The sequence below is a fragment of the Coloeus monedula genome (assembly GCF_965178545.1).
Source record: "Coloeus monedula genome assembly, chromosome: 7".
Classification (NCBI taxonomy): domain Eukaryota; kingdom Metazoa; phylum Chordata; class Aves; order Passeriformes; family Corvidae; genus Coloeus; species Coloeus monedula.
This window is the reverse complement of record NC_138787.1, coordinates 28254652-28278124: the sequence shown is the minus strand read 5'-3', so window position 1 is coordinate 28278124 and position 23473 is coordinate 28254652. Positions and strand designations below refer to the sequence as shown.

Below are 23473 nucleotides of genomic sequence, written 5' to 3'. Positions count from 1 at the left end.
CCCATAGGATGTATGCAAGAGTCAAAGCCATGTGGCAAAAGCATGCAACATATATCATACTGAAACAAACCAGTTCTAAAGGTAGGTGGGTTTCATGCTGCTTCCTCTATCCTGAATCAGTCATGGGAAAAATTTACAAATATCTGAGCCACAGCTTTGATTACCAAACTCGCTGTGAATCCCAGGGCAGTCCATGACCATCATTAGGGTCTCCAGCCCTCTGCTCAGCACTGGTGAGACACCCCAGAGTGCTGTGCCCAGCTCTGGGTTCCCAGGACGAGAGACACACGGATATACTGGAGGGAGTGCAGCAAAAGGCCACAAGGACAACAAAGGGTCTGGAGCATCTGAGCTAGGAGGTGAACCTGACAGCTGGGACTGCTTGGCCTGGAGAGGAGAAAGCTCAGGAGGATCTCACCAATGTGTATAAAAACCTGACGGAGGGAGTAAAGAGAACAGTCAAACTCTTCTCAAGGGAGCCAAGAGAAAGGACAAGAGGCCATGGACACAAACTGAAATACAGAAAATTCCACTCTAAACCCAAGAAAAAACCTGACTTTTCTTCCCGTGAGGTTGGTGAAACAGATGTCTGGAGGGTGTGAAGTCTCCATCCTTGGAGATACTCAGAACCTGGCTGGCATGGTCCTGAGCAACCTGCTCTACTCAGCCCTGCTCTTACCATGGGAGTGGACTGCATGATCTCCAGGGACATCCTCCAGCCTCAGCTATTCTTTAATTCTGCGACAGCTACGCAAAACTTTTCTGATACCTGAGGACTCAGCCACTACTTGCAGTGGCCTGACCTCGACAAAAGCACATCTGAACTTAAAACTGCAATAAAACAGTAATTTCTTATTGCAGCAGTGTTCTTGCATTTTAAATACAAAACTAGCCCAAGTTCTTCCATTCAAATTAGCTTCTTCTCCCTCAACTACACAGACATGATATGATATTGTAAAGTTAAACAACCTGTTTTCATTTGCATATTCTTATGCAACTTTATAAATAAGAAAGAAATAAATGGGTTTGCTTCACTCCAGAAGTTTACAACATCCACCATTCAAAACCTAAAACTAAAAAGAGCACAAGAGATAGCTCCCATCAACTTGGTAGATCTCACAGATCTTTAGTATACAGCTTACTCATACTTTTATTTTAAGCAGAGTTGTAAAATAGAGACTCATATTTCATTAGCAAACCCTTTTCCCCCATCAGATATGGGGGTGAGGAGGCTAAAATATCTCAGGCAATATTAAGTTATGTCCTGGCTGACACTTACTTCTTTGGTTCTTCAGGTCTGGGTATCTGAAAACAATAGTTTTTTATTTGTGAGCTGTGAGGTAATTTGAAACATAGTGAAACAATTTGAAAATCATTCAAACAACTCCTTTATCCTAAAAGCTAAATATAAATTAATTTTAAAAGCCCTCTGTTACAACTTTTCCTCTTTTTTTTAAAAGGAAAAGAATATTGCAATTTAAAAGCAACAAACTTCAGAAAACACAAGAAAACACAGTGTGTTCAAGGGTAAAGGTTTGTTCCTCATGTTGTTAAAGGCCCCCAAGAATACCAATGAGCCATGAAGCTGGAGTCTTAACAATTAACCTCGTGAATCATATGGTAGGACTGGTGTTTGTCAGGAAATATTTGTTTCTTTTCAACTGGACCAGAGAAGCAAAAAAGAAAAAAAAATTGTAAAAAGCAAAAAATAATAATAAAAAAAATTACTCTTTGCCTTTTTGAGAGTTCTGATAAATTTATTCTTAAAAAATTGAAAATAATTCTGTTCCATTTCCAAACAGTATTTTTCAGAAGAGGTCTTACTGAGAAAAAAAAAAGTTAGTTTTCAGATCAACCATGTATCTTAGATATTTTTACACGATCATGGTTCAAACGGAGGGGCAGTTACAACCTCTATTTCTTTTAGATTTTTGAAACCATATTATAACCCACTAGTTGCATATGTAGCTTTATAGCAAATGTGACTTCCTGCATGGCTCTCAAACATAAACCCAACTTAAAAAAATGAGTCTGTCATTGAGAAAAACTTTAACACAATTTAAAAAATATATCTATCTATATGAACACATAGATAGATATGTACTGCTTTTAATGTAACAGTGATGAGTGGCTTCTGGTCTATATGTTGTTTTTCTTTAAAGACTAAATACCAACAGCACAATCCGCAGAGCCTTTGTATAAAAGCTTTTGCCCTCTATAGTCAGCTTTGGGTCCGTTGTCCTTATCCCAGAGGGAGCTCAGGAGGTCATTTGCCAGCCTCTGCCGGAAAGCAGTCCCTTGCTCCAGCAGGGCCCACGTCTCAGAGACTGCTCATGGTGGTTTGGGCAGCGCAGGCCCCGGCAGCGCCGCGCAGCCCCGCGTTCCTGGCGCTGCGCTCGTGGACGGGCGCGGGGCACGGTCCGTCCGCAGCGCGGCTCCTCGGCGGGGCCCACGCCTCCCACGCGGCTCCACCACGGTGACAGCGGCCGGCGGCGTCAGGGGGCCTGGAGCGTTGGGGAGCGGGAGGGGGAGAATTAGTCAATGGGCACGGAGGAGGAAGAGAGGGGAGAAGCAAAGCGAAGGTGAGGACAAGAAGATGGATGCGAAAAGACAAGGGGCATTCCTGGAAGGTGAATACTGGAGGGAAGAGGCATGCAAGTACATGTGCACATGACGACACTGCCAAATAAACCCCTTTTCCGCAAAGCAACGTGCAGGTTTTTGCACAAATCTGAACTGACAAATGAAGCTCTCTCATGTACGTTGCTTACGCTTCCCAAATGTAAAGCACTTCGTATTTCAAAACACTTCACAGAACTAAGCAAGAATCATGTGCATTTTACAGATGGGAGAAAATAATGTGATGGAGGAACAGACCTCTGAAATATACAACACATTTTATTCGCAGAAAACAAGTTTAAATGGCAGCTCTAAATGTACACCTGAAACAAGTATCTATAAGCAATGCCAGTTTTCAAAGTGATTGGAAAGGGCAGATTCTAAAGCAAATTTTTTAAAATAAGGAGAAGAAAATAGAAACTCAGAAAAAAAATTAACATTACTGTGCAGGAGCAAACAGTAGACTAAACAAATCATCCACAATTTAGGTGACTAAGGGACTAATACTACTGAAGAAGTTGCTTGCAACTATAACTTGCATTAACATAAAAAATTTAATTGAAAAAGAACAATTTTACAAAAGGTCGCAACACAAACTAAGACCTTACTTTCTAATTTTGCATATGAAGGCATAATGGTTTGTAAATTTTAAATTTAGAATTCCTAAAATCAAACCCATAGAAATGCCGTGCACAGTTATGGCCAATCTTTGCCACAGGTAGAATAAAGTCCTCCAAAAGCTAGAAAGAGGAGCAAGGGAGAACACTCATCACTATAAAAAGTGTTTTGAAAAAAACTATTATGCAGGAGCCCCTAGCCAGGAAATTGGAAGGCTTTAGGCACAAGAATCTCCAAAGCAGCAGGGATAAGCAATTAACTGCAAACAGCCAGATTTTAAAATACTTAAAAAATGGACAATGATCTGTTAACTGTTGTCTGTGTAGCGCTAGGATCCTTCACTTGTATGTTTTAGGAGAGGCTGATACAAGGTACAGTCACATATCAAAAAAGTGCTTGGAAGAAAGCAGTTCATAAACTACTGAAAGTAAGGAAATTCCTAAAAAGAAGGTATTCTTTCAGTTTAATGTAAAAGATTGGACTTAATGAGCCAAATCTAAACAAAGTGGAAGGATTGTTGCTGTTCACATAGAGGGGTCAGATGGCCTTAAGCTCAAATTGCACCTTCTCATGATCCAGATCAGCCAAGTAGACAGCTGAGTTGGAAGATCACACGTGTTAAGGCAGGCAAGCAGAAAAGCATGCAGGATTCACAACAGAAGTAAACTATTAACATTCAGGGATAGTCCTCCTTTAGAAAAGAGACAGGATTTGTACAAAGGTCACCCATGTGTAAATTCAGAATTTTGGTTTTTGTGAAATACACTGAGGAAGTGACCCATGAATACCGAGGGCTCCAATCCCCAACAGTTCATTCCTTTAATTTTACCATTTCTGATGTATGTGGCTACATTCACTAGCAAAAAAAAAAAAAAAAAATTCTCTCTACTTATCCCACAGTAAGGAAGCAAATATTAAACCTTTGTCTCCTGTCCTATCTTAGTACAAAAGGAGCTTCCTGGGGAAAGACTAAACTTGGAAAGACACCGATCATATTTTAGGTTTTCCAGACTTGCAGCTAATATTCCAGATCATTTTCAGATCTTGCAGAACAGTACAGCTTTCCTGTGCTGGCAATTTTACAGGAAAGAAGCAAAGAAAAAAAAAAAAACCAAACCAAAAAAACTAAAAAAAAAAAAAAAAAAAAAAAAAAAAAAAAACACCAACAAAAAAAAAAACCAAACCAAAACGAAACAAAAAAAACCCCAGAAATACTAAAATCCTTCCTATCTGGCAAAGTACTTTCTACAATCTGGCACAATTGCTGTTGGCAGCTGCTGCATTAACATTTTAAATTAAAGGAAACATTGACATTAGGAAGGGATCTAAGCTGCAAGGTAGCCAATACAGGCATCTGCCAAGCAGAGTATGGAAACCCACAAGGTCAGGACCTTACTTCTAAACCCCTTCAATCTAACTATCTACAAAATCCACAGTCCAAAAGATTTTGGTGTTCTCAACAATCTTTGGCAAGCTCTCTCTAAAAGAAGACTATTTTTCTGACAGAAAGCAAAGATAATTCATGCAGAAACAGGCCAATTAAAGACAGTAGCAGTTGAAAGGAGATCTTGTTAGCAGCACCAAGACACCCTTGCAGGCACAATAGCCAAGTCACAGCCCCCAGCAATAAATATGTATGTTCTGGCAATTACATTAACGTAACCCCACTTCCCATCTAGGAAACCAGAATGCAGCTCAACTCCTGCCTCAGCTCCAAACTGCCTTCTTTTTCCTACAGCTGCATTTGCCCTTTATTACAAGCAGAACTGTTTCCAGTGAACACACTAAAACCAGCAGACAACTACTTTCAGTAACAATGTCTCAACAAAACATAACACAGACACAGCAGAAGCACTGCACTATCAATTAAAATGCACCAGCTGCCATGAAGCTTGTCTTCTTTAGGACACACTGTTTTGGGTTACATGAAGGTGTATTTTGCATTCACTCCCACTCTTCTAAACACTACATCCTGCAGCAGCTGGCATGTAACCTGAGATTCCTGGACAAGGTTAACACAGACAGGCTCAAGTTCTCAACCCTAAAAACAGGCATAACAAACCCAAAACTGAAACAGAGTGGCTACAGAGCCCTCTCTGCTTCAGAACCAAAGCAGCCAGATTTCAGTAAGCAACAGCAGCCTTGCAGACATGAGCAGGAACATTAGCCACAAATCAGATACCCAAGAAGAGCTGTCTGGAGCAAAGTCAAACATTTCCACCAAAGGAAATACAGGTGTCTAGCACTCATCTTGCAATCAGGCCAAAAGAATCAAAATAAAACCATTTTGAGAATGCTGAAGAATAAAGAAGCCACCACCTTTCACCCACCACCACGGAAGGAATCGAGCGATCAACAGGATCCCACCATAGACAAGCACAGATTTCAGATACTAGATAAATCAAGGGCAAAAGAAAGAAAAAACAGCATTGATCACATGTTCTGATTGAAATGTCAATAAAATGCAACTCAAAGCAGAATTACCATCCCTCTTATCATTCAAAATTGATAGTATTAAAAGTCTTTAAACAAAAACAATTTACAAAATTAAAGTACATTTGTCACGTCACCATTAGAAACAGGTATCATCTACTTGTAAGAAGATTCTGAAGCAAAGCAGATTCATATGCCTGACAATGGGAGAAAGACCCTTTCTCTTGAGGGCTGAAACTGCTTAGGATAAGAGCTTTCATGTCACTCCATTCCACCACTACTGCTCCTGATGAGTCTGGCAGAAGCCAGGATTTCCCTACTTGCATAAGCCATAGGCATGAGAAGCCAAAGAAGTCAAGATGACCTGTGCACAAGTAGTGGGTTGATACATGCCAGTTTTGGTTTGAAAATAGCTTTGCAATATAGAATTAGTTAAAGAAAAGGTAAGTGACGTACATTTATCTATCTTCAAACAAATCCTCTTCATTTTGAGATGCATCTAATCAATAGAACAAACACTCTGATTACATGAAATCAAAGCTCTTATCTTCAGCTTGTGTCATTTTCCTCAAGCTCCCAATTCTACCCAAGCTCATGAGAAAAGTCAGTTTGCCTATTTCAGAAGGTTCAAAAAACAATTCAAAAAGATACCAGTTTACAAGGTTTTGTATTATCCTAAGGATCAAGGAAAGTCCCTGGGCCCCACAATACCAAGCAAAGGTTTACAAGGTCATGGCACATGAGAAGGACCCAACTCTCTCCAAGACTTGAAAATGCTACTCCTGACTTAATTCCTTTAACCCTTGAAGAAATTTTCTTTTGGTTGGCAGTGACTAAGCATGTTGTCCTCACCTCTCCACACATGATGCATGGGAAGGAATCAGCTGCATCATCACTAACTTGACTGTCAACTTACATTACAGATACAAGGATGGCAGCTTATTTAAGTAGATAAAGGAAACACTACTTGAATCATGCGCAAGCAAGCAAAATTCATTTCCCAGCAAAGCTGAACATACCACTTCTTATCTTGCTGGCTTGCTCCTGGGCTCCTTGGGAGGTTTTCTATTTCCACTAAGACTGGCGCAGAAGGAACCGCTGTTAGGACAGGCAGGTTTGGCTTTGCATTCCAGCTCTTTGGAGACAGAATAAAAAACAAGTCATTATACACACATTAATGAAGTGATGACACATTAAAGAGAACAAAATATATCAACACTTCCTCTTAAGCAAAAAGCTAAAGCAAGGCCATTTTCTTCCCTTACTTCCCTAGCACTGGATACCTATGCCCAGTCTTTTCCAGCACTGTATACAGTAGTTACCTGTAACTTTCCATTGGTCAATCACTGGATTTCAAGAGCAAATAAAAAAATCCTCAAATCTGTTGAGACACATGAAAACTGCCTTTTGAAAGAATTAAAGAGAGTCCTTACTTGTGATCCATTAGTTTGGCTGGTAATGGCATTGTGCGCAGCACTGAAAGACAAGAAAAATTTAAAAGTGAATCTAATCAACAAACTGCTTTTGCAGGCTGGTAAAACTGTAAGGACTTTCAGAAAGTCTTTTCAGACTTCTGAAAGACTTTTCAGAGTCTAAGATATTTCCCAAAAAGACCTTCAACATTTCTGCTTTAGGTCAGTTGTCTTATTCTAGGTAACTAAGGGCTTCAAGTTATTTTTTCTTAGTTCAAGCTGTAGTTTATCTGCAACTCATCTGTTTTTAACTCTTCCTTCCCTAAGCCAGTTTGGTTTAAAAAGTCTTCCTGATTCAGCAGTACGATGCGGCACTTCTAAAGCAAAAATTATATAATTTTAATTAAAACATCCAGCAAAATGTATCATTGTCAAAATGCTGTACATTGTCTACATGCTGTAGATACTATGTTCGTTCCATAACTAGAACCCTCCTGATTTGAAGTTTCACATCACAAAAGTTTATCAGAAAAATTAATGAGTCTCTTGCGCATACAACCTCTAATGGACTTAAAAGTAGCTATTCAACTTTACATGCACAACAACTCAGCACAGCACTAATAATAATTTATATTATTAAATATTTACTATATTTGATGAATTAAATAAGACCCGTATCCCTTGATGATTTCTGAACCTGCAAGAGACATTTCACATTTCTGAGAGACTTAAAAGGAGTAATTATGCATTATGGATCTCATGCAAAGCAAACTTTTTCCCCAGACTTCTAATCTTGTAAAAAAGGTTCCCATTTCCTACGACCCATTAATTTTCTGATTTATGGTCTGGACAAGAGCTATCCAACCTGGCAAGCTGACAATTCAAACAGATTTCTGTATTTACTTCAGTGACTCTTTAGAATTTATTTAAAACACCGTAATGTCAACACTGAGCAAACTGTTCCTTGCCTGTTTGCCCCTTCACCCCTTCTCTATTGGGAGAATGTGCGAGAATTAAAAGAAATATCTAGGAATGCCCTCTAAGTAGCACATTCCCCTGTGCTGGGTTAACACAAAAGAATGGAACAACATACATCTTTCATGATGCATTTTAATTAGCAGCACTGGAGTGCAGAGTTTCAGAAATGGCACAGCTTGCTGTGGAGACACAACAGTGCCACGCCTCAGTGCAGATCAGGAGACCGCAGTCTTATCAGGAGGAGAAACTGCATATGAAGTTTCTCTTCCCACTCTCAGAATGACCTAAGCAGCCTGAAACTTGGAGAAGGGCATGACAACACAGCATGACAAGAGCACTAATTAATCAAACAGTCACATTTTGCATGCAGAGGATCTTAATGATACCCAGTTTAGAACAGTACTTTCCCATTGTATCAAAAGAAAAAACAATACAGGAGAATAACTGCAGCCTTGTCCCCACACTTCCCAGACTTTTCCCCCTCCCAAGCAAGAATCAGCCCTGCTACTACAGACAGAAAATGGTGGGCTGTATTAAACCTGCTGTTCTGAAATGTTATTTTGGCATTCCTTACCCACCTCACCATGGTGCTCAATATCTATGAATATTGACTTTTTAAAAAATAATTTGGTTGCAACTGATCATTGCAGTGTTCACAAGTTATTAGGGCAAAGGACAGAAACCACAACTGAGTGACCTAAGTTTCTTCACTATGAGGTAGTTCCTTTTAACCTGGTTTCCTCTCTTCCCTTAAGGAAGGGTATGAAAATTATGATTCAGATACATATGAGTAATTTACATTGCAACAGCAAGTATGACCTGACACATCCAGGAAGACTCTTGGTATAGAAATAAAGAACCAAAAGGCTTCCCTTTCAATGTTGATCATGAAAAAAAAAAAAATTCAAGGGTCATACAGAATATAAAACCATCTACTTATTTCAAAAATATTAATTTTACTGTCTTTTCCCTGTCTTTGACTGTTACTTGATGATGTATTTAAGTCACACAGCCAGAGCAGGAAGATTTCAGGAAGAACACCTCCTCATACATTTTTAGCTGATCTCTTTACATGGCAGCACATGAACTACAGCTCATGCCCAGCAAGAACCGTAGCTAGTAATAAACAAAATTCCTTGTTAGCTAGTAAGCAAGTCTTGCAAAATTGTCTATGTGACAGCAACACAGGAGCTTTGCTTTGAACACTAACTTTTATGTAAAGCAAACAAACACAACACCCATGGCAAAACCACAGTTAAAGAGGCCAACACACTATATCCTCCTCCTTCAGACATGTGCTCAAGTACAAGTGCCAAACATCAGGGACAGAAATTCAAATATTGGAATGCATCTTACCTTGTTTCTTCCAGTTTAGCAGTGTATGCTGCAGAAATACAAAGCATTAATTAAAATTTAATTTATAATTAGGTTATCAGTTAAGTATTAATTATATGATTAATAAAAATTGCCTAGCACTGCCTAAAAGTAGGCAACCAAAAGAGCAAAATTTGCACACATCCCATGTATAACGTGTGAAAAAAAAATCTAAATCGGAAAATAAAATAAAAAATCTGAAGAGCAAGCCAAATTCAGATTTAAGCAAGTATCTGAAGTCAGACATGGCTGTCACACTTGGCCTATGCAAGAGTGGAAGTCAAAAATGAGGTATCACATGCTGGCAGATCATGACAACGAAGTGCAACTCCTAACAACAATGAAGAAGATTTCAATAACAAAAATTTCCAACTCAATTAAAATACTATCATTAATATATCACTGTTTCCTGGACCCAAGTTTTCCATCTTCATACCGAGACCTACTGTGCAATTTTCATGGGTGTTTTACGTGCTATGCAAGCTGGCTTGGACATGCTTTGGATACAAGCTTTTTCTGATAAATACATGAGGTCTCCTAAATAAGTCAAAGAAAACCTAATTTTGAAAATTCAAGAGAAGGGCAAACAACTACAGGAGAATTCCTACCCAGGATTTTTAAAGGAGACGATTACCTGATTCTCACACTGGATTATACTTCTCAGAACAGATGTTCTTTTACCTTTCATTTGCAGTGTTCGTCTTGAGTATCTCTTGCTGGGCCTTCTTTCAAAGGATGCTGATCTCCTGGCTTTGTTGGTCTTTGTGGTTTGATATTCCGTTTTCCCACTAAAAATGCCATGTTAAAGTACAAAGTAGAAAAATAAATCACTTACTTTTAATGACAGAATAGAGACACTGCTCATCGAAACATCTTATTTCTATTTTAAATTCATAGCTTTCTATCTGGTGTCAGCTCTAACAAAACATCCCAAACTCCACACCTCAAAAGGCCTTTAACAAAAGAGGGTAAGAGTTTTAGAAACATTCTCTTCTTCACCCCATTTCCCCAAGACAAATGGCAGAAGCAATGACTTTTAAAACATTAAGTTGCTGATAAAAGCACGCTTGCCCTTTGCATATTTCTGTGGTCCCAGTATGTGGGGTTTGGGAGAAACTGAAAATTCTAGAAGAGAATAAAGCTTCAGTAATACTGCCCAAAGTCCTAGAGAAAGACAATAGAACTAGAACTCAGCATGCAGGAAAAGCAAGGAATGACAGAAGACATGTGCCAAATGACAGATGACACTGACCTGTACCGGAACCGAGATCCCAAGCGAATGAAGCCAGATCGACTGGAGCTTTTCTGGACGGGACCTCGGAGCCGGAAGAAGGCATGGTGCTCCACTGCACATTTCCACAAGTGTTTGCAGGCTTTGGGATGATCCAGTCTAAAGACAAAAGTGTGCTCCTGCTCCTTTCCCTTAAAGCACACAAAGCACACTGACAACTTACAAGGGGCTTGAATAAGTCAAAGCTAAAATTTCATGCAAGCCAAATGAAATTTGGTTTTTATGATTCCTAATATATATATATTTAAAAAAATGTTTTAGGCAGAAAAATCAACCTTTTCAGAAGCTATAATGAACAACTGCTACCTTGTCTAAGGTTGGAAAGGAGTTCATATATTTAACAAGTCTGAATGACTACAAATTAAAGACACCACTACAACAGGAAGATACTTGTTGATGAGGCTAACACGGTTTCACTTCCAAATCTAATCTTCTCAAATTACCAGTGCTCACTTTTTGTGAGCACTGGTATGCAGTTGTATGCAATTTCTTCCCCATAGGAATAATTCTGAAACCTGCTTAAGTAATTCATTCTACGAAATGTGGTATGTGGGCTTCTTCTAGACTTTCTTAGGCAATGCATGCTGTTTCCAAAGTATCTGCTCTAGTTTTTACCAGGTGTTCTCTTTTAAAAAAATAGGTGACGAAAAATTTATTTTTTACTTAAGTCCCTGCATTTCCCTCCTCCCCTCCAAGTCACAATCAAAAATCTTTCAGGCATCTACATTAATTCTCAAAACTTAAATACAAGGAAAGAGATTTAGGAATATGTAAACTAGTACTGTATAATCAAGACTGAGATTTATCTAAACAGATATTTATCTACCTGTTCATCATCTTCAACAACAACCAGAGTGAGTTTGTTCTTCTTGAAGTCAAGCCTTGTTATCTTTGGCCTGCCAGATGAACAGAAAGTGCAGGTTATGTCTAACTTTTAGTAACCTACTGAGAAGGTATCTCATAGTCATGGTGTTCTCATAACCCAAACTTTTTTTTTTTGCTATCATAAAAGAAACACAAGAACCAAAATCAAAGATAGATTTTAATGTACAATCAGAGATCTTACCAGAAAAACAAACCAATCTTTGTGTCTCCTTCAAAGACAAGAACTCCTGTAGGTGTTAGTCCCAGGCTGTAATCATTGCCATCTCTTGCCTAATTACCACAAAATAAAAATTATATTCATTTTGGTGTTTGACCCTCTATCCAGTTTACTAGAGTGACTCACGTAGTTTGTTTGCCCAGTGTTATAATTACACACATATCTGCTTATCTTATACAACAAAACTCTAGTTTGATGATCTTACAAAATGGTTTTTCTTGTTTGCAACACTTCAATAAGGCTAACTAAAGAGGAAAATTAAAGTTTCTTGATTTGTCTGTGTAATAAAGACCTCCTTATGCATTTGCTGCGCTTGCTCCTCCACAGGAGATCTAGGCTTTATTTGTAGTTCTTCAGGTGGTAGCTAACTGCACCCCAGCAAATTTTAATTACTATGGTTTTCCACAAAACTTAAGTCTAAACACAAACTGTAGTACACACTTCCACATCAATCACACATTTAACACAGAGCAGATATGCTTGGACTCAAGTTATACCTTCTAGAAATATATGCCAAAACTGGAATGTTGACACAAAGCCAGATCACTTGTTACGTAGATTGCATGAGAACAACATTCCTTTTCTTTCTCCACTCGAAGTAGAACCCGTGTTGAAATGTAGCACAAAACTAACAGTATCATTTCCAAAGGTCACCATGCTGTGGTTAAACATACCTTGACTATGTGCATGTCTACACCATACATTTCCAGCCACTTAGCTTTGTTTAAGTAGTTAGTTTCAGCCTGTGCTGGTGTTTGCCCCCTGAAATAAAATTTTTGCTGTTACGTAGATGCCTGAAAAAGCACAGAAGGGAAAAACTGGTATATGAGGAAAGAGGAAAAGAACTTCCTGAAAGTTTGTGAAAAACCTAAACATTGGTGACACTTGTTCACTTTAATGAACATCGAGGTCACTTTTTGAAGTTTTAATCTGAAAATGCTGCTGCAAAAATTACTGTGTTTCAAGATTTTGTATCTCATTATTTTACTCAGACCTTTGAAAAGCTTCATTTTTCACATTATATTCTCTTACAAAATATGACAGGACCATATTAAAATTCTGTTTCTGAGCAAGACCACAGAATAAGTGTCAGCAGTATCTTTTTATCAGAGTCTCTTCACAGAAAAATCAGTGCAAACAGCTGGGTAGCATTCACTGGAAGATGTAGTACCTGCATTCCTTCCACTTCTCAAAAACAGCTAATTCCATCTCTTCAGTCTGAGTGGGAACAAACCTAAACTCAGACACCAGCTCAGGGACATGTTCAGCAGGATCATAGTCTCCAAGTTCAGCTACAAAAGAACAACACTGTTAAGCACTGTTCCAAATAAACACAGTGGATATTTCTGCATAGAGTAGAACTTCTGCACTCTTTTCTAGTTAGTCTAAAACAGTAAATTTATTTTTGCATTCCTCCTTCTCCTCCAGTTCTACCTATTTTTGAAGTGGCATCTTTTTTGACAGGGAAATTATGGACACCGAACCAATGGTTGTGTTGTCTGCACAAAAGCTTTGTATTTATGTTTACAAAGTATTATTCACATATTCCTTAACAAGCTTCCTATAAAGGGGATTTATCACCATCATTGAAACTCACCTTTTTTCTTTCTAGCAGAAAGTTTTCAACACTTTTATCTCTGAAGCATCTACTGAGATGACAGCTGACTAAAGTTAAAAGGAATTTTGCCATAAAGAATTAAAACAGTATCTCTTGAGATTTATAAAAAGCAAAACCAGTTCTGATGTTTTTCATGAAACTGTTTGTCCATCCTACAAATCAGTTTCTGGTTTTATTATTCTATATGGCCCTGTCCTGCTAAAATTACTCTGTATCAGGGCACAATCATGCAGCTGTTATTTGTTGGTCTCCTTTTCATCTAAGGACATAATAAATGCCCTCCTGGGTTGGTCAAATGGCTCATCGAGTCCACTGCTGCATGCTCAGAGGGGCAGTAAGAGATGCTATTTAGAAAGCATACTGGAACACATCAGTCAAGGGGTGTGCCACATCAAAAGAACAACTCCATCTTCCACAGATGCTAACAAGCCCAGTTTTAAAGACTGATAGATACCTAAAATGCTGAAACTCACAGCTATAAACCTTTAAAAAATGTCCTGATTTTCACAGTCACTAAGCACTGGCTCCTCCCACTAATTTCAAGTTGCTTCTTAATGTTCAGCTCATAGTCAAAAATTTGGGAATAATACTGTAACTTGGGACTTTGGAAGTCTGATGCAGGCCAGTAATTGCTCTGTCTGAAAAATGAAACTACAGATGTCTGTGTAGAGAAAAATAGTGACATCTTTGGGAAGACCCGGAAAAGTCAAATAAATGCCAGTATTCCACAGGTACAGAAATGACACACACTATAAAACCCTGTTTCTTGGACTTCTGAATGCTGCAAGCATAATAATAGTCTTTTCATCCCCTCCTTTTTTTTTTTTTTTTTTAAATGCTGACTGAGGAAGTCCATAGTTCTATAATAATTTACTCCCACTAAAACGCCTGCCTCTGCTGAAAGGAATGCTGTCAAAGCCAGCTCAGGTTCCAGCTGATTTAAATAAAAGTACACAGCTGTCAGACAGTAAGATTAAAGCTCTGCTAGAGGCCTCATTCACTGGAGAAAGGAAAGACGAGACCACCACAAAAAGCAGTGGGTATATGGCCTAATTAGATCACTTTGTTCTTCCAAAATCTTATTTACTGAACCTGTATCTTAAGGCTCTAACAATGTTAATATTTTAAACTATGGAATGTATTCTAATTGCTTTCCTTCCACACAAAAGAGCAGGTTAAAAAGGCAGGCGTCTTCACACTTTAATCCCAACCCTTATAAAATTGAGCTGTGTTACTACATCAAAACAATTCAGGAAGGCTTCAGATGTTGTATCTTGTGTGAAAGTGGACAGATTTGCACAAAACACCTGAGAAAACAACTTTAGGGCAAAGCTGTTTATGTTCAGAACCTCCTTGTTCTGCTTCCTGAGGAATTGAGTAATTTTCTGTACATGCTCCCAGCACAAGTACAATCACAAAGATCTGTGTTTCACACTGGATCACTCATGTCCGGGCAGAGTCTATTTTATGGATGTAACAAGGACAGACTTTTATTTAAAACAGTTAATAAGAGTCTACACAAAGCTGTTTGTGCAACTTCACCCTTCCCTTTTTGCACCTACTCACCTTGCATGTTATAAGCTGCCAACTGGACAGCGGTGTCAAAAGGACATTCCAATCTGCCAAAAGAGAAATGTGTTGTTAAAACCTGAACTGACACCATTAGCAGACAACTTATGTAACTGACAGTAAGAAACTGCAAATGTCTGGGATAAGAAAAGGTATTAGTAGGTTTTCAGAAAATTAACAGCAGATAAGCTCTACATTATTTAAGCATTCCTCTCCTGATATTCGTGCATAGAAAAGTAGTATTTTACAGAAAAAAAACTCCATTACATTACTAAGCAAAACTTATTAACTATCAAAATATGTATGCAATAAACTCTATGCTGAACACACTGTAATAGTTGAAAAGGCTGCTTACTTTCCACTAAGAATATCCAGTTTCAGCTGCAGAACAAATAAATACCTGTAGGATTAAATAAGAAATAAGTCATTGACTAATAGTGCTGATGTGTCACTCAGTGAACAGGAGTAAGTCAGCCTTACAAATAAAAATGCTTCCTACTCTTTACATGGGTTTTCAAGATGAAAGAAACCACACTGTGACCTTTCAAGGCTTTATCAGTTCAGTTTGTGTGTTTTGCAGGCATTTCAAATGAAGCAAACCCGAAAGTACAAGTTGCCAAAAGCTAAACTACAGTGTTGCATGGAAAAATAAACAGGATACCCAAGTAAGTATTTTTTTCTTCTCTTGTGATCCTACTTGAGCTAAGAACAACTTCCACCTTCCACATTTCCTTCATTATTCATACACATACCAATCTCATAAAAGAATGGTTATTTTTAAGTCTTGCAAAAAAAAAATTTTTTTTCTACTATGGATTGCTTAGTTGAAGTCTAACCTGGAAAGCTGACTGCAAAGTGACAAAAAATAAACAGTATTTTCTGAAAAGGCTGCAGCCTTTTCAACTTTACTCTTCAGAGCCAGCTTTCCTTCACTGCCTTGCATATTCTCTACTCTTTTTGCTAAGAAATTGGGCAAATATTGGATACAAATCCCTTCGGTGTACAATAACAATTCTTCTGATCCAATATCCCTGAAGAGCAGCCCCCTTGCTCCATTATGGTACACAGCTTTCCTTTAACAAGAGAAGTCTCATCAAGTATAAAACACTGGCATCCACCATGGTATCCAGTGTGAATTCTAGCACAGATGCCTGGAAGCCTTAGACACAACTTCAACATGTGCCTGTGTCTCCTCACACTTTCATACACAGACACAAAACAGATGCAGGTGTTTTTCCTACAGGTTCCATACAAATCCACAAATACTTTGCCAAACCACTTACTATCCAAAGCCTTTTGAACACTAGCATCTACATGAGGAATAAATTTGGTTGGTACTGACCCCAGGTATGAAAAAGAACATAGGCCTCCAGTGGGTAGTGGGTGTGACCGGTCTGCGCTTATCAGCCACATAACTGCTTCCAAACAATTCAAGAACTCCCCATGCTGTGTTACATAACCACTGGCTGAGAACATGAGCAAGCTGCACCTGTAGAAGCTGAAAAGTAGCTCCAGCTGGGTGTCCTGCTGTTTAAAGGTGAAACCCTGGGAAAGCCCCTGCCAGTGACACCTATAACCCACAGCAAAGCTCCACTTCTCACAGCTTCTGCTACTTTAAGGCGTCACACTGTCTCAAGACAGGAGGACAACTTGCTGCTCTCCTCTTCTGGGGGATTAGCTAAGCAGGCAGACAAGTGTTTAAAAGCCCTCAGGTTTCAGGTCTGCCCTGGTAAAACCTGCACAGCAAGGTCTGACCGGCAGAACTCAGTCAAAATGGATGAAAATGTTCCATAATGGTAGATACAGATATAGGTCTGAATTTTGTCTATGGTTACTGGTTTTAAAGATGGTTAAATTTTTATTCAAAAATAAGAACGGGGAGGTAAAACATTCTTCCCAGATCAGCAGGAAAGCAGTAAAAAGCAGCAGTTACCACATTATGTTACCACATGTAAATATGAAGCTGCACAGGGTACATATGGCTGGAAGGGGTAATGCTACTATAATCTTCCTGGTAGCACTCCGAGGGATTTGGCTAAAGTGCACATTGAAGATCCACACAGACATAAACCTGAACAACAAACAAATGCACTTCACACCTCACAAATGACTGAGGTATGAAATGTCTACAGCTATCACGAAAACACAACTTTGTTTACTCTCCAAAAGGGATCAGCAGCAGCAGTAACAATGCAAAGAAATGCTGCCTTTTACAACAGAATTATACTCCTGACAGATAGTAGGTCCTGTTCTTTCTCAAAGCACCCTAGTAGTCTCAGCCCAATAAGAAATGGAGTTCCAAGAATGGATCTGCGAAATGCTTTAATCAAGAGGAACTGCTGCTCACCTGATGCTACAAACCTACACATACAGAACTGTCAACTCAGCTCAACATGGCAGTAAAATACTACTTTCCCTTTCCATAAGCTCTGCAAAGACCACACATCAGTGAAATGCTAACTGAACTTCTTTTTTGCCAAAGAGAAGGTCTAACTTGCAATTCAGTGCTTTTCTGCCTGGAGACAGGATGACTGCATGCAGTTGAAATGAACAGGTTAAGAATAAAGACAGAGGAATGATGTCTGTTCTCTTCAGTGAAAACCTCTGTCCATCCTGTATAAGCTACTCAGATCAGTTGCCAAAATTGCCTAATGAAAAATGATGCATTAAGTAATACATAAATATTTAGATCTCTGTATATCACAGCACATTTATTTCCACACACAAGATAGCCACATTACAAAAAGAAAACTACATTTACAAAAAAGCCAAGTAAGCAAGCAGCTCTAAGGAACTCTCTTGAAACATCAGAAGTCTTTAAATAAACACCACAGAAAACACTCCCTGGCTTTGTTTGGGTCCCTCAAACACAAAATCCCTCTTACCTTGTTAGCTCTTCACGTAGATTGTTGGGCTCTGATGAGTAAAACTTTACACGAAAATGCAGACAATATGGGGGGCCAACTGCAAAGCAGAATTCATTCAAGACAGCAGTAACAGTTACTGGATGAGACAGCTTATTTATTTATTACATAGAACCACACCACAAAACTTGACTGAAATGGGTTGGCTATGCTCTACCACAAGGTCTTAAAGTAGGAATTCCTTTATGCCAGGGAAATCCATGAAGAACATCAGGGTGAAAGGACACTTAAATATGCACACAAAATTGTTTTATGTGTTACAAGTCAACCCAATGGTCATATCACATTAACTTGATTCTCCCTGCCAAGAGCACATGAATCTAGGTTAATCCCTGTATTTAAGGGCTCTATCCATCACCAAGAAAGCTGTGCATCTTGGCTCTGCAGTTGACTTCAGGAACGCTGTTGGTCTCTGCAATACCTTCCCAGGGCTCTGGGAAATACTGCTGACAACTCGGGCCCTTCTATTCCACAGAAGTTTAGACATACTTTATGGGAATTTAAGAGACCCTTCTATGGAAGAATCATCTCTTCTGGAAACCAAAGAGTTAATTCAGCAAAAGGGTGGATTAACAGTTCTTTAAAAATGTGCATCGCTCTGCTGATTCCTGCATTTGACAGGAGGAATTTTCTCCCTCTCAGTGCTTCCAAAACCTCTCTTGTATTAAAACAACACCACAAATCCCTGAAGACTTCCCACAGTGCAGAGCAAGGAAGCTGCTGAACAATATCTTATCCAAGCACACATCACTGCAACAACCAGGCCACACTGAATCCTTGTGCAGCAGGTGAGGACTTGGTGGACTGGACACAGATGCATGCATACAGGACTGTCCCATGCATGACGCTCTAAGACAAGTTTTCCTATAGCCAGGATAATGCTCTGTAACACTAAAACATCTTCAACTGCCTTGACTCCACTTTAACTATAATTAATGAGCCCATAACATGTTTAATTAAGAACATTAGAATAAAGTACTATGAGCTACAGAGGGAAGATGTCATTATATAATCAGCAGCACCATGCAGGGCTTTTGTCACTTGTCACCCTCACCCCCTCACAGGACACTGCCCCCACCACCCATTTCACTCCCTGTGCTTCCTGTATGTTAAATACAATGTTCTGAGAGAAAATGGAAAGAACACTTACTTTTAACTTGCTTTTTAATGCTTTTTGTGTTGTCCAGCCAATGCTGAAAAATAAATTAATTTCACTGAATTATCAATGAAGAAATCTTCCAAAAAGAACAAAAAAGTAAGTGTTAGTGAAGACCATCTTGGAATAACAAGTAGTTTGTTAAAACAATCTAATTCAAATCTTTCACAATTCACAGCTCTCTCTGTGCTCACAGGAGATCCTTTTGCTCAAAGTTTGTAACGCAAAATGTCCATTTTGAACAACAGAAATATCCTGTAGTACCTTATTTAAACCAAATCTTCAAGACAGATCTATATACTTAAAAGAAAAAAACATACTAACAAACCACTCCACTAGATTTTCATCCTGTCCAGACAAACAATTCACACATTAGTAGGTCAGCCAGTGACAATGTGCCAGAGAAGCGTAAATCATAGCTGGAAACTCTGGCACTCGGTTGCTGTGTGATGTTTACTTGGGGCAAGAAGGGGAGAGACAAAATAAATATTGTTGGCTTTCAGGCATTTTCTTTAGATGACTCAAGTCCAGTAACAGCAGAGCTGTCTATGTCCCAACATCAGAGTCGGCTCTACCTAATTCTCAAAAATCGATTCACAAGGTGACATTTTAGCAATTGTCACATGGGAGGACAAGTAACTGCCTTACCTAGTAATGCTAATTATAAGCTATATGTTAGACAAGAAGCCAAATTAATGGCTTGACTTACACTGTGTACAACAGCATGTGAAAAGAGCTATGCTTGGCAGATTGAAACACCTACACATACACACTATGCTCCCCAAAATAATTGCACATAATCACACTGCTGGAAAGTTTATACCAGAAGTTAAAGCTAGAAATCCAACACACAGCTAGCGGGACACATCTCCTTCCTAGTGCTGTGCATGGCCAACAGCTCCCTCCTCCAAAGGAGGTGACTCACCAAAACAGGAAACATGGCACCCTATCCAGCCAGAGCCAACTACCTGACACACCATGTCCTGCATGGTTCATCATGCCCAGGGAACAACGCCTCATCAGATCAATCCCAAATGTCACCTTGCAACTAACACAGGTGAATTATATACTTAGCAACACTCCTTTTGTTAAACTATGTGACATGAAGTTCACAGCGAGCCCCAGGGAGGACAGAAAAGCAACAAGGGTATGCAAAAGAACCGGTATTTTCAGGTTGCAATGCCAAGTGCAAACACATTCCTGCCTCCAGAATAGCCCTGCCTTCTGCAGAGAGCTGAAGTCAGCCTGTAACGCAGCCGGGCCGTGACTGCATTAGCTGCAGATGAGCACGACCGAACCATCTGCTGCTGCTGTGCACACAGCCGAGAACGCTCATTGCCTATTCAAACTAAGTAGCTACAGAGAGCTATCTGAAATGTATCTACTACATTTTTAAAATAAAGCAGGAAGCTTAAGGAGGAACGAAGCATATATTTACATAAATTTTGCTTACACTACCAGTGAAATGGAGTTGAGCAATTTTTTTTCTTCAAGGAACTAATATAATCTTTTTTCCTATTCCATAAAATTACTTGCTGTAAGAGAGAGTTTACTTTCTCCTTCCAGCATCAAAAAAATATACAAACTACCCAGCTGCAGGCTTGCAGGTGATTTAGATACAAGAATGGCAAGGAGAGCCCTTTCTAGGCTCCAGGACTGGCTGTGCCCCCGGTTTCATCTCCCTCCTGTTTTCTCTCATCTCCTCCACATTCCATGGGAAGTCAACAGAGAGGCAGGCCCACGACAGGCACCGATAACATTTCACTCTGCTCGGCTCTGACTGCTGCTGACCACAGGAGCTCTGTTCAATGATGAGGGTGTGCATGGAAGAAGGGAAACAGAACTGCTTTTAAGTGGGGGTGGGAATGAAACCAAAAAAAAAAACCAGCCCCAAAACCAACACATGAATGGACAGACACAGATGTCATGAAACCTGAGATTTATTCCAAGTGATTAAAATGGAATTCAAGTAGACCTAGAAAAAAAGTTTACTTTTGATGAGGGCTTGCACAGCACAGTCTATTGCTGAAAATCAGAGAAAAAGGTTGCTAAACAGAAGGCAATACAAACAACAGACTGCGCAGAGTACTGGAAGTCCTTACTAAAACAGTTTGCTGGTGCAGAAATTAAAACCGAAACACATACAAAACCCCCTCAAATCCTGACCCAGCAACATTTCAAGAAGTTTGGGCAAATGAGGTTTATTTAACAAGATGTTGAGGCTAAAACTGGTTCCTTCCTAAACATCAGACTACAGTGAACACAGAAATCACATGAAAACAACAATTCTTTCACTTCACTGATTGTTTCAAGAACTTCTTTAAAGAAGCTACTACTTGAATACTAAAATCCAAAATACCAGGAAGAGTTTCTATTACCTGGGTTCCCCCCACATCCCCATAAGTCTTTAATACCCAATAATAGCGATCACTTCAGCAGCAAAAAAAAGAATGAATGAAATAAAAGTAATCCTTCAGTTGTTCACAACAAAATCTACTGAAAACTCATTTGCAGTTCAAACAAGTGGGGGATTTAGAAAATTTTTGTATAACTACATGTTGCTAGTTTGCATCAGTACGAGTAACTAGCTCATATGGTAATATTCTCATACTTTAATTGGGTACCAGAAAGATTATCTTCCTTCAGAGCCAGTGGACAATCCCATCTACAGTAAGGGAATGGATTCTTACACTGTTTATTTAACAGGTCTCCTGAATAATCTTGGACAAGTCACTTGATTAGTCTCTGTTCTTTGTTTCCAGCTGCAGATTGGGTTTCTGCTAGAACTTGCCAGCTCCTTTTGCAGGAATGGCTGCTATCACAACAGTTCTTCATTTCTTCAAGCAATTAATTGTCTCTGGCTGTTGCATTCAACTCTTCTGGCAAAATACAATCTTTTCTGCTTCATTATATGCAGTTCATCATTAAGGTCCAGTTTAAACAGATTGTTATCTCTACTCTGCTGCTTTTCAGTCACACATAGTTAAGAAAAGGAAGCAAACCAAGTTTGAAATCCCCTGTACCTGGTAGACTGTGCAGTAGCAAATACTCAATCAGGTGCTCTCTGGACTGGCAGTAATAATTTGCTAGACAAAAGCAAGGCATGAGCCACTGCTGTGGCAGAAAAGATTAACTCCTATGAACACATTTCAAGATGAAATGGCTTTATTTGCTAACAGATCAGGAAGAGAAAAAAAAATTTATCATACAGATAATTCTACCAGTTAAAAACTAACCCACTGTGAACTCTTATGAGATCCTAGAGACAGGGAAATACATCAGAAGCCACATTACAGAAACTGAGTTAGGATACCTAAACCATACAGATTATTGTTTTTCTGAAGCAAAAAGATAAATGCAATAGAGTCCTTCGTTATCAATACTCAGCATCCTGGACTGCACATGCTGAGCAGAGCTAACATGATTTTGAGAAATATAAAATGGTATGCAATAGGCTGTTTACTCACTTGTATTGGTATGCGTGGTTCTGAATGCCAGCCATCTGTTAGTGTAATGGTCTTTTTCTTCTTAGTATTAAATGTCTCTGTTCTGCAAGATGTTAAAGACCACCTTCCCTACTGGGAACTACACACCAGCAGCAGCTAACCCCACTAGCCATGAAGGTTGCTTCAGATGCTGAATGCCAACGATTTTCTCCGAGGAGTGTGTTCTCTACAATTACATGCTAAGCATAAAATTCGATCACAATAATTTTGAAAAGAAGCCATCAGGTTATAAGTGTACTTTGGGGTGGAGCACTGTGTCCAAAGCTGTCAGCTTCTTTCAAAGGTTCAAGTTTGTGGAATTTTTTTTGCCTTTGTACAAAGCTGCAACAATTAAAGAGATCACCTTCAAATTGTTCTGGACACAGACCTTCACAGAAATAAATGAATATAAGTCACTGCCTCCATTTTTGTATGCTGACCTTGAACAATTCAGATATTTAGCTCAGCAACAATTCTCTGTGCTTCCTGTCTGCCATCCTCACCATGAAATAATTCTGAAGTGGCCTTGAAACACAAAACCCATTAGGTTATACATCTAACAAATAAGATTGACATATGCGGCAGGAAAACTCAGATCTCATTCTACCTGGGGATGTTGGGCTAAGTGAACACAGGTTTAAGTTACAGGGATGAAGGACAGAGAAAAAAACATTCATTGCCTAAAGACTCACTTAACTTGCAGCTACCCTTGTGGGCAGGATTAAATACTGGACCACAGGAAGTATCTATTATAAAACTGCATAGCCCACAAGTGAAAGAATTGTGGTTGCTTCTGACAATGCTCTGCTTCTGATCTCAAAACCTGTTACATTTTTAGAAACACACAGTAAAACACCAACAAACTTGGGCTTGGAAGAATCCTCTACTTGAACT

General features: G+C 39.1%; 1 protein-coding gene across 1 annotated transcript in view; it reads right to left on the bottom strand.

The window, feature by feature from the left end:
• Positions 1–23473, bottom strand: part of EPB41L5 (erythrocyte membrane protein band 4.1 like 5) — a 50470-nt gene that overhangs the window by 15007 nt on the left and 11990 nt on the right. Inside the window, exons 4-16 of the mRNA XM_082284796.1 lie at positions 19089–19131; positions 17900–17978; positions 15370–15414; positions 15012–15064; positions 12999–13119; positions 12502–12589; positions 11792–11880; positions 11552–11621; positions 10687–10856; positions 10116–10222; positions 9417–9444; positions 7104–7146; positions 6690–6805 (exon numbers count right to left, since the gene is read on the bottom strand). Of these exons, the coding sequence (XP_082140922.1) occupies positions 6690–6805; positions 7104–7146; positions 9417–9444; positions 10116–10222; positions 10687–10856; positions 11552–11621; positions 11792–11880; positions 12502–12589; positions 12999–13119; positions 15012–15064; positions 15370–15414; positions 17900–17978; positions 19089–19131 (1052 nt within the window). The remainder of the gene's footprint in view (positions 1–6689; positions 6806–7103; positions 7147–9416; positions 9445–10115; positions 10223–10686; positions 10857–11551; positions 11622–11791; positions 11881–12501; positions 12590–12998; positions 13120–15011; positions 15065–15369; positions 15415–17899; positions 17979–19088; positions 19132–23473) is intronic.